Source organism: Hypanus sabinus, chromosome 1 (assembly GCF_030144855.1).
Source record: "Hypanus sabinus isolate sHypSab1 chromosome 1, sHypSab1.hap1, whole genome shotgun sequence".
Lineage (NCBI taxonomy): Eukaryota > Metazoa > Chordata > Chondrichthyes > Myliobatiformes > Dasyatidae > Hypanus > Hypanus sabinus.
The window spans coordinates 114,209,605-114,225,182 of NC_082706.1; the positions used below are offsets into that span (position 1 = coordinate 114,209,605).

At 37.6% G+C, this 15,578-nt stretch overlaps 1 protein-coding gene across 1 annotated transcript in view; it reads left to right on the top strand.

Moving 5' to 3' along the window:
• The window catches only part of tg (thyroglobulin), a 350,909-nt gene that overhangs the window by 142,868 nt on the left and 192,463 nt on the right, over window positions 1–15,578 (top strand). The window contains exons 33-36 of the mRNA XM_059987817.1: window positions 5,286–5,394; window positions 7,029–7,108; window positions 9,246–9,386; window positions 12,994–13,059. Of these exons, the coding sequence (XP_059843800.1) occupies window positions 5,286–5,394; window positions 7,029–7,108; window positions 9,246–9,386; window positions 12,994–13,059 (396 nt within the window). The remainder of the gene's footprint in view (window positions 1–5,285; window positions 5,395–7,028; window positions 7,109–9,245; window positions 9,387–12,993; window positions 13,060–15,578) is intronic.

The following is a 15,578-nucleotide window of genomic DNA, read 5'->3' on the forward strand; positions in this document are numbered from 1 at the left end:
TGTCAGGGATGCCTTTGGCAGTCTGAAGAAACCTTTGGACCCCTTCTCAGAATAATGTAGTTACATATATAAAATCAAATACATAGGATTACAAAAAACAATTATATTGAAATAGTTATCAAAATATTAAAAAATCAAATTTATGATATAGTAATATGTGCCTCTTTAATGCATTAAATAACAAGACTACATTACATCTAAAATACAGGCAAGTTACAATTAAATCTTATTTTTTTAAAGTCATATCATTGTGAAGGCTGTTGATGTTTAGGTTGAAGAAGAACATTAAACAGTGGAGTGGTCTTTGACAAAACTACCGTAATTTTGAAGTAGTGATGAACATGCTGTGAACAATTGTAATGTAAACTCCCAGGTACTGCTAACATGTACTATTGTGGTTTGTTCCCACATTCATAACCGAAGGAAATGCTAAATCTCAGAAGTTAGTGAAAATAAAGAGGTAAAGTTTTTCCCATCCACGTTCATGGATGCCCTGGTATCTATCCATGAACCTCTGAGGGGGCTGTAGACCCCAGGTTAAGAACCCCTGTTCTATAAGGTTTAAGGATTCATGAAGAAATAGAAAACCATTGAGAAGGAAGTTGCTTTAGGTTATAACTATGTTAAGTCACAGAAACTGAAGGAATACTTGTATCTAAAACTTCTGGGAGTTGTTAAGTGTGTTACAGCCAGTGAATCTGATTAGTTGCAATCAATGCTGCAAAAGAGAAATAAAATAATCACTTACAAGATTGAAATGATGATGACACAGCTATCTATTATAATGATATTGGTTAAGAAATACCTATAGGTTCAGACACCTTCAGAATAGTGCCGACTGAGAGAGCAGATAGTTCCTCTGCTACCATCAGTTCTCAAAGAAACTGAAATGCTGATACAGTAGGTGTTTGACTGTCCCATAGTACTGCATTTCTTGTCATCTCAGACATTTTAAGGGAGGGAAAAAGCGAAATAAGTTGAATGAGATTGAAAAGTGGATTTTAAAAAAAGAATAAAAAAGGATAGAAAGGAAAAAGGAATTGAGTAAATAGTTTACAAGTTAGCAATGCAAAGATTTCTCATGATAATTTATTGCCTATACAATTGGGACTTCTGGATCAAACTGTTACTGACATTGCATTAACAATTGTCACTGCACTGCTGATATTAATATAGTGCATTTGGAAATCTGTATAAACTTTCCTTATTGAGGATGGGAATGAACAGCTAATGTTTCAGGCTGAGACCTTTCATTAGGACTGGGATGAAGAACCTCAGTCAAAATGTTGAATGTTGATTCCTCCCCATAGACGATGACTGACTTATAGAGTTCTTTATTTGTTGCTCAAGATTTATAGCACCTCTTGTGTTTAAAACTTTTCTTGCCACATTTTTAAGTAGATACTTCAGTAAGTCTCCTGGGCTGAAGTGACGACTAAAAAAACCCCTTTGCTTTCTGCCAATTTTGAGTCAGCTGCTCATTGCTGATGACTTGGGTAAAATTTGGATTCCAAGGTTGCAAATCACAGGCTCTAACCACTTCTCCCCCTCCCCCAAACACAAGAGTTTGGTATCATTAAACCAGAGGCATGTAACTCAGGAAAGGTCTGATAACAATCCACATTTCAGTTGCCGTCATCTGAGGTTTTATGATACACAACACATTACAATAGTTGATTCCTCCAGCTGTGAGGTTCAGATTAAAGAGTTGGGTCACATTAGAGAGGATGGAAAAAATGCAGCAAAGTCTGTCCGAGAGATTGCCTGAGGTGAATCCCACTTTTCAAAGTTTTCTTTTATCAAGGTCTTTGAATTTTCCATACCACACAGTAGTAAAGTTGCTTAAATTATAGTAACTACTTATGGACTGTAGAATTGTAAAAAAAAAACAGAAATTTTTAAAAGAATTGCACTTGGTATACTTTTGTATAATGTGTTATGAGGCAGGAAATCAATTCTAGCTGATATAATTGAAACGGGCTCGTATTGAATCACTGTGAACTGTGTACCCTGGAGAGAATTCTAACTGGCTGTAACACCGTCTGGTATGGTGGTGGGGGGGGGGGGGGAGATCTGTACAGGATTGAAAAAAGCTGCATAAATTTGTAAAAGCACTCAGCTCCATCATGTGCACCAGCCTTCCCTTTCTCCAGGACATTTTCAAGGAGCAATGTCTCAAAAAGGTGGCATCCAACATTAAGGATCCTTGTTACCCAGGACATGCCCTCTTCTCATAGCTGCCATCAAGAAAAAGGTACAGGAGCCTGAAGGCACACACTCGGTGATTCAGAAATAGCTTGATTTCTTCTGCCTTCATGTTTCTGAATAGACATTGAATCTACGAGCACTACCACACTACATTTTTTCTCTTTTTGTGCTACTTAGTTAATTTAACTTTCTATATAAAGTTGTATTCATTATATATACACTGAATTACAGTAAGTATATTTGCTGTAATTTACAATTTTTATTTTTATGTATGGTATTACACTGATGGCACATAATAACAAATTTCATGACAAATGCAAATGATATTCAACCTGATTCTGATTGTGTCATTTTACATCAAAGCCAATTTCATTTCTGTTTGCTTCTGCTTCCTTTCCAAAGCCCTTGCATCGTTGCCAAGCAATGCACACAGAAATTATCCCACTTATGAACTAGCCACAGCTTTATACAATTCCAACATGATTTCATCATGCAATATACAAAGTAAAAAAAATGCAACATATGTAATTTTCACCACTTTTCTCAACTGTCAACAAAGTATGCACATATAGCTACAGTTCATTCTGCTTTTGCATTATGTGGAATTAATCTCAAAAGTTTGTTTCCATTTCTCTTTGTTCCTAAAAATGCAACACTTTACATTTCTCAGTATTATCTTTCGTCCTCACCAAACTGCCCTTTCCACCAGCCTTTCTTTGAATTCTGGAAGCCTCTTACTAGTCTCACTGACATCACAGTCAAACTTGGAAAATGTACCTTTCAAAACACCAATGCCCAGGAATGGAAAGGTGGTGGATACAGCCCAGTCCCTCCCCACCTTTGAGAACATCCGGGAAAGCTCCTTCAATCATCATGGACCCCCACCAACCAGCCCGTGGTCTAATCTTGCTACTACCATCAAGCGAGATGTACAGAAGCCTTTGGTCACACACCACCAGATTCAGGAGCAGTTATTATCCAGCAGCCATCGGGCTCCTGAACCAATGTGGATAACTGTACTCATCACGACACTGAACTGATTCCACAAGCTACAGACTCACTTTCAAGAACTCTAAATCACGATCTCTTTTTTTTTCATTTGCACAGTCTGTCCATTGCACATTGTTTATCAGTTTTTATGCATAGTTTTAGATTCTATTTTACAGCATTTCTTGATTTCCCTGCAAATGCCTGCAAGACAAAGAATCTCAAGGAAGTATATGGTAACATGTATGCATTTTGATAATAGATTCACTTTGACTTTGCACGCCCAAGCCCAGGCACATGTACAGAACATTGAACGATGTACTGTTGGCCTGTGATTGACATATTAAATAGGAACAGCGGGGTCCTCTCCCAAAGGGATATTAGTGAAACATCTGAATTATCAATGTATCAGGCAGTCTTCATCATCAACATTATGCTAAGATTCAAGTACATTGTGTCTGGGATTTCTTACTGTTAGACTTTTAATAGCCAGTAAAATTTCAGACAGTAGAAAAGTAATGGTGCAGGATATTTAATTAATAGAGGCTGGTTTAATAATCTAGAAAATTTGAGTGCAGATATATTTACAATTTAAATTTATGATTTACTGTCCTGGAGAATCTTGGGATGGAATAAATTGTGGCACCAGAGTAGCGTACTGGTTAGCGCAGTGCTATTACAGATTGGGGAATTCCGGAGTTCAGGGTTCAATTCTGGCAGCATCTGTAAGGAGTTTGTTATGTTCTCCCCATGGCGGTGTGGATTTCCTCCAGCTGCTCTGGTTTCTTCTCACATTCCATAGATAAACTGGTTTACAGGTTAATTGGTCAATGTCAATTTTCCTGTGATTAGGCTGATGTTAAATGGGTGGGTTGCTAGGCGGTGTGGTTTATTGGGTCAGAAGGACCTGTCCCATGCAATATCTCTAAGTAAATAAAAATATATTTTATAATTTCTGTTAGGAAGGAAGTTTTCTTTTGTTTCCTGGTATTACTGCATATGACTCCAGTCTTGCAATTTCAGGCAACTCGTAATTTTTCCTCATGTAATGACTCCTAAGGAATGGGACGTATTGCTTTTCCTGACCCTCTGGTATGAACTGATGTCACATGTGATGTCACATAGTATTCCAGCTTCCCAATAATGAAACTTTCACAGGCATTCAGGTTATGGCCACAGCTCAGAAGCTCAATGTATCTGTAATGTGTGAGCTGGATGTAAAGTAAAAACTTCCTCCGTGGGATTGCTCTCTGCTGTGCCTCAGTGCATTCTGGAAATCTTGCACCCACAAAGAAACCAGACAGTACCTTCTCATGGAACGTAGAGATTGGCAATGACAACTTTTCCATGCGCGTACATCCATGAAAGATAATATACACTAGTCTCAGAAAGGAGATCTTGTACTGCAGATTTTAAAAATTTGTGTTTTCCCCCGAAGTACAGTCAGAAATGTAGGCCTGTGCCTAATAAGGCTACGTGAATAGCAACGAGAAAACAACACATCTGTGTGTAGTGTTGTTTAAGTTCGGACATCAGCTAGCCACAGAAAGGGTTCTAAGTTTTCTTTGAGTTTGTGGCTGAGAATACAAACAGATGTTTTGCTTCACATCGTATCCAAAAGAGTGTGCCTCCAACTGTGAAGCACTTCTTCTGTATCACCAGTCTGGATAATATATCACAATCTAAAATGGTGTCTGAAGTAGAATTTGACATGATGTTAAGGCCAGTGATCCACTGCTGGCAGAGTTTTAGCTAAGTGATCAATTATACTTGAAGCAGATGCAAAAAAAATTTGTTCTATAATGTGAACAAAAGCTAGTTTTCTTTGATTAACTTAGAAGATTTTAATGCACTTGATCTTCTGTCTTGGCCTGTATTTTCTAGCACTATTACCTAGACACTGACTGGAATGAAATAATTGGCACTTTGAGAAGACACAGTGATATGGTTTAATAACTTGCAATAGTCATAATTTTCATAATGTGAGATGGCAAAAGGGTCCCTAAGCTCTTCAGGGAAGTGCTTTACTTCACACCATGCTACAGATTAACAATCAGCAGTGGATTTGAATAACCCTTTCTATCCTATAGATATGTTAAAAGGCACAGTGAAAAACTTCTACACCCGCTTGCCATTTCGACAGCTGCAGGGGTTTTCAGTAAGAAAATGGTTGAATATGAGACAAGGAGTCCAAGCTGGGTAAGTATTCAGCCTCTGAGTCACTTTTATATTGAAGTGCTAGCACTCTTTGGGTTCACACTTTGTTTCCTTATTTCCTTGAGATTTCTCCACCATTTCTGATTACCGATAACTTCATTCACCTGCCTTAGTTTATACAGCTTCATGACATTACCTTATAACAGCCTACCTGTCCTAGTCATGAATGCTCCAATTGTTTTGGTAGCAAAAGTATTTTGAGAAGCAAACTTTCAAATTCTAAGACCCTTTCTGTACAAAACTTGCCCCTGATTTCACTGCAGAAAGCAAGCTCTAATGTTAAAGTTTTATAAGGTTTTTCCACCAAAGAAAGTAACTTTCTAATATTATATTTCTCAATCAGGTTATTTTTATGCACAGGCCATTTTCACAATCTGTCTTCATGTTAAATTTTTTAAGTACTGGTATCAATTTGCTAAATCTGTGTGACATTACCATAAAAGGCAAGCAAACCCAGCTGCAGTCCAATCTTAAGAGCTTAGTGCAGTACTGTAGTTGGGTTCAGTCTCGATTAAAGCCACGCTTCTTGAGTTAGTATTTGGTTTGATTTTGTTCAAGGAAAAATAGAACATATAAAGAGGCCCTTTTGCCCCACCTTGTTGCTGCCAATTGTGCCATCTTTGTTCCTGACATGTACTCATATACCCAACCAGATTTTGACCACCCAAAGTGCATTAACTCATTCTTGACATGAATAGAATTCCATCTGTTATCACTCTGCTCAACCTTTTAACTGATCTACCCGTTGTGCCATTAGACACCCTTCTTCAATGCCTACAACTCCACCAATTATTTTCATCTGCTAAATTAGTCATTATTTCCTTTAAGTCATATATAGAACCAACCACAGCAGTACACGAGTGCAGGAAACTCTTCCTTCCATTATCCTCCCTGTTCATTTGGTCAATGTTAAGGCTCTGGTAACAGTCCAGGAACTTTGCAAGATCTTTGATCAATCCCTACGTCATAAAATAGTATAGGCTATGGGTCAATTGTGTTCCACTTTATTGTATATTTATACTAGTGTTGTGTATAGATGTTCCTTTAAGATTGTTGGATCACATTGATTTTACGGAATTGTATACATGACTAATCATTCTTACATTGTATGCATCGGGAATTTTTTTGATCCCCATGATTCAGTGAGTGAAACAGACGGTGATCTTCAGTTGTCAAGAGCAACTTAGAAGAATTCACAATATATATCAATACCCCTCTCATTGATGGGGCTCATCAAACTTTCTATCTCAAGCCTCCAAGCACAGCTGTGGAATAGTGACCAAGGTTCAGACTTAGAGTAACTTTAACCACTGTTTATTAATCTTCTGCAAAAGAAAAATGAATAAACTATAATTTAGGAAACAGTGATATATCAGATGCAGTTAACAACTGAAGCTGACTCCATAAGATAAAACTATCCATTTACTGCATGTCTGTATTTTTTTCAAACAATAGTCATGGAGCTGTAATGAAATCTAAGAACTCCCTGTGAGGTTCTCCAGGCTGCGTGCTTGTCCCTCCCATCTTCTGGGTGTAAACAATTGGCTTGGGTTTTGAACCTCTGAGCAAAAAGTTTGATAAATATTGTTCAATAATTTTTTGCTTCTTTTAACAAGGTTTTTTGAATGTGAACGGTTATGTGATGAAGATTCTTGCTGCAAGGGCTTTGGATTTCTGAAAGGACAGCAGGCATCAGGTATTAGTTAATGCTGAATGAATCAGAACAGTGTGGCACATTTTGTGGAGAGAAGGGAAGAAGCCAATGAATAAATGATAAAGGGGCAGAAGAGGTTGGGTAAATGAAGTGAATAGCTAAAATATAAATTCCTACCCCCCCCCCCCCCCCCCGCTTCACCTGATCATAGACACTTGGGTAGTGGTTATTTAAAATATGGCAGAAAACACCAGACTTGGAAAACTGTTGTGGCATAAAGATTAGAAGAAGCCAAAGCTCTCATATTGGCCAGTGTTACACTGAGAATAAGGTGCTGGCTGTCCATTCTATCTGTGACTTACCTATATCAGCCTTTCCCTGCCTCAATGGGATAAACTTAACCAGAACCCCATGCAAGTGCTTCCTAAACAGCCTCCACACTTCTGTTGTATATTTCCCTAAGAGCATTTGTTTCTAATTTGCACTTCCAAGTTTCTGTCTAATAACATCATAATCAGCCTTCCTCCAATTAACTTCTTTCCATGCTAACTGTCCGATCCTTGTCCAGGACGTTGCTAAGAGTCAGGGAGTTATGATCACTGTCTCTGAAATGCTCTCCCACTGAGAGATCTGTCACCTGACCAAATTCATTGACTGGTACTAGAAATTGATAAGCAATATATCATCAGAAATTGACCCATAGATATCAAAAACACAAGTAATTATTAGACACTTAGGGCTGAGCAATGGTATGTTGCTATTCAAGAGCAGAAAGAACTTTGTTTCAGTTGTTTTAATTTGAATTAGACCTGTTTGTTAGGAGTGTTCAAATTTCTGCAGACATTTAACTCCCAAAGCAGATGAAGTCAAGTGTTCCATCTTGCCTTCCAACACAGTAATCCTAAAACAGATTAGATGAATCACAAATCCTTAAATTTATGCTTTTAAATATGCACTCTCATCAGTCACCTCACAGGTTAAACTCCTGTTAAGCTATTTAATCCATTTTGCCTCACTGCACTACATGAACTGTTACAACATAGAATACAGAATAGGACAGTGCAGGAAAAGGCTTTTCAGCTAATGAATTTTGTATTGAGCATGGTGCAAAATTAAATTACACATCTTCGGCCTGCACGAGATCCATATCACTCCATATCGTGCATATTCATGTGTCTATCTAAAAGTTTCTTACACACCTCCATCATACTTGTCTCCACCACTATCCCTGGTAGCCCATTCCAGGTATCAACAAATATTTTCCCACACATCTCCCTTAAACTTATCCCCTCCCATCCCCTGAGAGCAGGATCAAATCCCTTGTGCTGTAATCTGATACCATGACCCCTCATTTTAGATACTCCAGCTGGAGAAATATACTTCCCACATCTAATCAATAGATATCTGCTGGTATCAATTAGAGGCCCTCTCATGCTTCTCTACTCCAGTGAATACAAATCTACTCAACTTAAATTCTGCCATGCCAGGAATCTTTCCAGTGAATTTTGTTCCACTCCCTGTAAAGCAAGTATGTACAGATATTATTCATCAAGAAAATCTGGAAAATCCCAGGACTTGTTGACTGACTGACTTTAGCAATGTGTGCTAAATGTTTACTCAATGTTCTTGAGTATTGCTAGCAATACCTGCAAGAAATGTCTGTGTGTGCGCGTGTGTTTGTGTGTGCAGGTACTTGCATAATTATGGTGGATAATTTGTAGATGGAAAGCTTTGTATGTCTGTGTTACTGTAGGAATGATTACCTTCATGGTAATAGCACTGTTGTGTTTGCTCACCTACAACTACTGATGAGCCTGAAGCTAGGAGAAAGGACAAAGCTGGAAAATCAAAATATTCCTCTATTCAGTAAAAACCACACAACTACCAAATCTCAAACTCTAAACTCAACTGTATTTCCCATAGCAAGACTATTTAAATGGTTTAACCAAAGAACATTTAAAACGTTGATTGGAAAAAATGATCAATTAGTGAAATTCAGCCTGGGATTGGTTGTCAGCTGACTAATGGGCATTGCTTGTTTTGGCTCTCTGTAACAAGTATTCAGTACTTAGATAATAATGAATGGAAATAATGAATGTGATTATTGCCTCTATAATTGGCAAAAGTGAATGAGGAGGACTTTATCGATATTTATTTTCTCATTAAAATCTTGTGATAGATTCAGAGATTACTTGCCTTACACTGAATAGTTTTGGAGTGCAATACTGCAGTGAGGAAGTACAGAGCTGGAATATCCTGGAATGTGAATCAGCTGGCGTGGACCCTCTAATCTATCCATTTGGATGGTACCAAAAGCCTGGTAAGTAAAAGGATTTACATTCATCTTACTACAATTTCATGTCCCACAGATGGGAGACCAATATATTATTTGGCAATCCTCACTGCATTTTAATTTTTGATCTGTTTGTGGAACTTGAACGTACCTGGAGCTGACATTGGGTTCCCAAACGTGAGCAAGAGTTCCATCCTCTTGTCCTAACATCCTCCTTCTTGATTATGATACTCAATCCAAACATGCCACCAAAAATAATTAAAATTAAGCCACCATATTGCAGAGTGGTTTCAGCATTGAAGGCCATTCACCCCTCAAGTCTGGGCTAAAAATCACATCACTCCAAAAAATTTAAAATACATGAAATAGCCAAATCGCAGAATGATTACAGTACAGAAGCAAGTTATGTGACCCCTCTCCCATTGCTCTGCAATCCTTTCAGATACTTATCCAACTCCCTTTTAAGTGCTACAATCAAATTTGTTTCCTTGGCAATGCCTGGCAATGAATTCCAGAACTAGCCACTGGTTGCAATAAAAAAAGTCCTTTTATTAGTTTTTGTCAATTTGCCAATCACTTTCATCCTATGTTTCCTGGTTTTTGACAGCCCACCCCCAGTCAATGGGAAATTTCCCTCTTTATTTCTCTGTGTAATCTATCATTTTAAACACCCCTATTAGGAGATACTCAACCCATCCTTATAAATAAAGTCCCTAAATGCTGGAAATACTTTAACTAATCTCCTAGAAGATGCAAATGCTTTGGAGAGGTTGCAGAGGGACACCAAGGGTGGGATTCAAATATTCTAATTCTGTACAAATATGTGTTTAATAGTTTTATCATAGCTTCCTCGCTCAGTGCTCCTTATGAAAACCAGGATTCCATGATGTTTTTTAATCATTTTTTAACCTGCCCTGCAGCCTTCAAAGAAAATTGCATATCCTGTATAATTTCAGACCATTCAGTTCCTGTATTCATTCAAAATTGTGCCCTCTAATTTTTATTGTCTCTCCGTGAGCTTCATCCCAAACTGTAAAGCTTCAGATTTCTAAGCATTATATTCATCTGTTTTGTATTTTCCCATTCTAGCCACCTGGCTATTACTATTCTCTTCACAGTTCACAGTGCTTCAAAGTTTTATCATCTATCTGCACATTGTTCCCAGAACACTCAAAGTTATCTCATTAATACATATTAAGAGAAACATTTGTTCTAGTACTGAACTCAGGGGAACTCCTCTGTCCCCACTACCCATCCAAAAGACAATCTATTACTTTTACTTTGTACTTCATATTACTTAGCCAATTTTTATCCATTTATTCCATACCCTTCAATGTTGATAACAAGTCTAAATGTCTAAACCTTGCTAATCACCATTTGAAAATCCATATGTATCAAATCAGCCACAATTCCCTTTCAAACCTCTATGTTGGTATAATAATGAGAGTGCTTTTTCTCTTTCAGCATATACAATTTAGCTTCAAGGAGTGACATTTAAAATGAGATCATAAAACAAATCTGTATGGTAACTTATATTCATCACATACATGTACACTTTCTGCAATCTAATTGGCATGTGCATGAGCACAAGTTAGTGGAAATAACTGCACCTTTTTCCCCCTTTAAGTACAAAATTAAAATGTTCAGCCTATCAACTACTATTAGATACACCCTTTACGAAAACAAACCTTTCTGGAAGCCTATATACAGTGGATTCAGGTTAATTAGGACACATTGGGACTAGAACATTTTGGCCCAATTAAGCTGCTGCCCCAATTAGTCAAAATTTCACGGAAATAGATATAAAGATATTAAAAATGCAAACTACCATTTAAATGAGTAACAAATTATATACTTGAATGAAACACAGTACAAATTAGAATACTACCAATACTACAGGGTATTAGTTCCTAATAGTTCCCGATGGAGGAATTCATTTACTGTTGGCTACTGTGTTCTTTTGAGTAATTGTAAATGAGCAAAATCACTGCCTTCATGCTATGTTTTTGGCAACTGCATCCTCCAAATCTTCTTTTTCTTTGATGATTGTCGATACCTTCAAATTCTTCATATCTTCTATCTTGCTGAGCTAATGAAATAGTTTCATTTTTTCTCCCGGCCATTTCTGGCAACTCCAAGCCTGAATACTTGAAATCCCAGTGAGCAAAACTGTTCAGAATTGTCTTTATGCTTATTTCTTGCCAACTATCAGTGAAAAAGATAACTGCTTTTTGAATAAAAACGCCTACAATTGACATTATTTAAAAACTGTTCACTCTAAGCATGGAGTAGTGTCCAACATCCACAGAAGTGCAATGTTAGTTAGAAACTGTTTGGCAACAGTCTCCAGTCTTAGTAAAGCTGCACACTGTCCCAAATAAACAAGGTAAATCCTGGCTAGTTTCTTGATTCGTCTTTGCTCTATAAGAGTTGTCCCAAACAAATTGCTGCCCTGAATAATTGATGGCCCAATTAGCAGGAACCCACTGTATTTTCATTTTGTCCTTTAGTGTTTAGAGATTGAATTTAAGGAAGTAGAAATTACAGTGCAAATCCCAACCCAGATTAATTTTCTATGAATGGTTCAAAGATGTGTGAAAACTCCAACACATTGACATTATTCCTAATTCTAAGCTTTATAATTTATTCAAACCAAAGTAAATTTAAGAAATTCTAATGTGTTTTGTAACTTGGGGATATTGTATTCACTACAAGGATTAATAGCTGCCACACAGCAAAGAAAGCTTGTCTGATTTTTACTCTAATTTTGATGATATATTTTACATCCATAATAGCGCTCTGCTGGTGGCAAACACAGGAAATTCCATCCTTTCGTATCTTTTAATGCTCATCTTGACTGATATGCCAGGAGCATCTGGTAGCGTTTTGCATTCACTCTGAAGCAGAGATACTCTGTATTTATTGGCTACTCCATCTGTTCTTGACAGCTCTTACATCACCACTTTGAAAGGGACAATGTTAACTATTTATAGATCTGGAAAACTTCAGAATGTCCAATTGTGTTTCCATTGGTACCATAACAGAGGTCCAAAATTTGGTCAAAGGAATGAACCACTTTTGATAGAACTCTGAATTAAACTACAATATTAGAATGCACCTTCAACTCAGCTGTCTACTGTTAAATGTGCCACAAGTTTGGCAATGTGTCCTACACTTGGAAAACTGTCTTTTTCCTGAATTATGGTGAAAAAGACTGCTGAAGGAATCCTGCGCAATGGAACTATTCCACATTGATCAGGAAAGGTGAAGTTTGAACTGTATGTTCAACTTCAGCTTAGTGAGAATTTGAGTAAAAGGTAAAAAGATACAAGAGTAAAATCAGCCAGAGTTCCATTTTTTGTCTATTGCTCTGTTAGAAAATGCATCCAAGAGGAATTTGGTTGAGAATCCAAAATGGTAGTAATTAAGCTTCTACAACTACAGAAGTGTTATCTGTTGGCACTCACTGTTGAAGCCATGCAAGCCAAATAATTGCATGGGTGAGCATTGCATATAGCAACTCCAAAATAGCTGGTGACTTCATGGTGGGGAGGGGAATAAAACCAGCGTTGTAAAGATCAGTCTCTTGGGTTATGAACAATGCATTAATTTGCCTCTAATTTTTTATTTGCAGTAAGTCAATGGAATCCTGTGCTCAACATGTGCCCTGAAGTTAGCCTTCCACCACTTCCTCAAAAAGGTACACTCAAAAAATGTTATACTTGCCAACTTTCCTTGCTCAACTACACAACTGATGTAAAGATTTGAGGGATAAAGAGAATTAAAGTCAGCGAGAAAGAAATGTTATACATGATGCACAATCTGGTCTAATCCCGTTATTTAGACAATGCGGTTCATGGTGCTGCTGTACGATTTCTTTTTCTGGGCAATGCTTTGCTCACTGTGGGATGATAATCTATAGTGAACTTCTGGTTCCTGTTAGCTGCTCCCATTACAAGCTCCATAACTTAAGGGTGAACAAAAAGTATTTATAAAGGAGTCTGCACTCCAAATTAGACAGACAGAATCATTACAAGTAAGTATGATTTGACAGTTACTTCAGGTGGGAGACCTTAATCAAGGTGTTTGTTTTCTATTTATGGTTGATACCAATGACCAACCACACTGGTTAAGCAACTTCTCAGCATCCAGATGTAGATTTCACTTTGAATTACAGAACATTCCAACTTTAAGGGACGCTGTTGTTTGTCATTATCATTAAGCCAAAATTCTGGAATTCTATTTGCAGCAGCATCGTGAGAGAATTGTTACAAGAAATTTCACATGCACCTTCTAAGCACGAGCGCAATGAATGTAGCAACGAATTTATGCCATCAGATAATTGTTTGAATACATTCATTTTATGAAACGAAGTGCATAAGGGAAATGAAACATATTCTGAAAGAAAGTCAGAAGCCTCCCAGTTATACTCTATAGACTTTGCCAGCCTTCATTTTGATTATAGCTCCACCCTTCTTAGGGAAACCACATAAAACAATAGTTCCTACCCACTGTAACAACCTGATATACCACAGACAATGCGTACATTATCTACCTTCACAAAAGAAAACCACCGCTTCCTTGTAAAGGTTCCACCTTAATGCCATGAGGTACATAGCAAAACCACAAGAATGAAGTCTAGCATTTGCTGCTCTGATCTGAATGGTCACCATTAATTTCTTTTGTTTATTTGGGTTGTTAAATAGTTCTCTGAATTTTAAATACTGTATATGAGCTAAGATCCCAAAGTCAATCCCAAAGTTAAGTTAAAGGTAATTCTTCTGGTCTGACATCTACAATATTGAATAATGTATAAAGGAGAAGAAATTAATTTAAATTTCTTAGAATTTCCAAAGCAGTTTAGAACTAATAAAATATCTTTTAAGGTGCGTTTATTGGAATGACTCCAATTTGCAGATGGTAAGGAGATCATTATGTGTTTCAGTGATGTGAACAAAGAGGCGATTATTCACCAGCAGCACAGCAGAATCATTTCACTTTTCAGAGAATACCATTATGATTATTTAGGACCACGTGAGATGGTGGTTTTTAAAAAAGCCTTAATTTAACTTCCACAAGGAAAAGTGAGACCTTTGGCAGAGCAGCAATGCATACTGCCTTGGTATTTATTATACGTCTGTCTCTGAAATTAATAATTGCTTGGACTCTTAATTTTTAATTTAGAAGTAAAAGTGCTACAAGTGAGCCCCAGCTATCTCCTGATACAACCCTGAAACTGGTGGTTCACTCCCACCACAGACTCCACCAAAATGGTACTGATGACCATCTGGTAGTGTCTATTTAATAAGGAAAAGGTGAAACAACAGGGTGGCTTCCTCTGAGTTACTACCATTCATTACTTTGAGCAGTGAATACAAGATCAGGGAGGTTTTACTCTGACTTTATGAAACGTTAGTTGGACTTCAGCTGGAATACTGTGTACAGTTCTGATCACCACAGTATAGGAAGTGTCACATTGCTGGAGGTGATGTGGGGGAGATTCACCAGGATCTTACCTGGGATTGAGCATTTCAGTTATGAGGAAAGCATGGAGGGTCATTTCCCCTGGAGTGAAGGTAATTGAGGAATTTAAAATTATGAAGGATACAGATGGGATAGACTGTGGAAACTTCTTTCTACCGGAGGTAGATACAAGTAGAGGAAGGGATGAGGGATTTAGAGGGATCGGGGAGGGGAACCTTTTCTACCCAGAAGTGTTGATGAGCCCTGATACACTGATTGAAAGAGTGATGGAAGCAGAATCAATGACAGCATTTATGAAGTGTTTAGATGAGCACTTGAATCACTTAGGTTTAGAAGACTACAGGCCAAGTTCTGTGTGAGGGATTAATACACTGGTCAGCAAAGATGTGGTGGGAAGAATGGCTTGTTTCCATCTTTTATGACTGTTTCATAATCTCCCAAATCATCAGTCTGTAGCATTGCAGCTATGTAATAAAGCTCTGGTGGATGACTACAGCCATATCTTATTGTTGCCAATTGTATGCCATTATTTTACGAAATGTTGACTATTTCAGATGGTCTCAGCTTCCTGGCATGGGAAGCACTGTAGGTTTTACCACCTTACCCAAAGTATTGCTGAAACCCCTCAGATGAATTATTGGAGCATACAATCCTAGCCTTTCCTGCATCAACACATTTGGCCTTTAGTTGCCAGAGGTAACAATTGCCATCGGACAGCCTTCCTGTCTGAGTGGT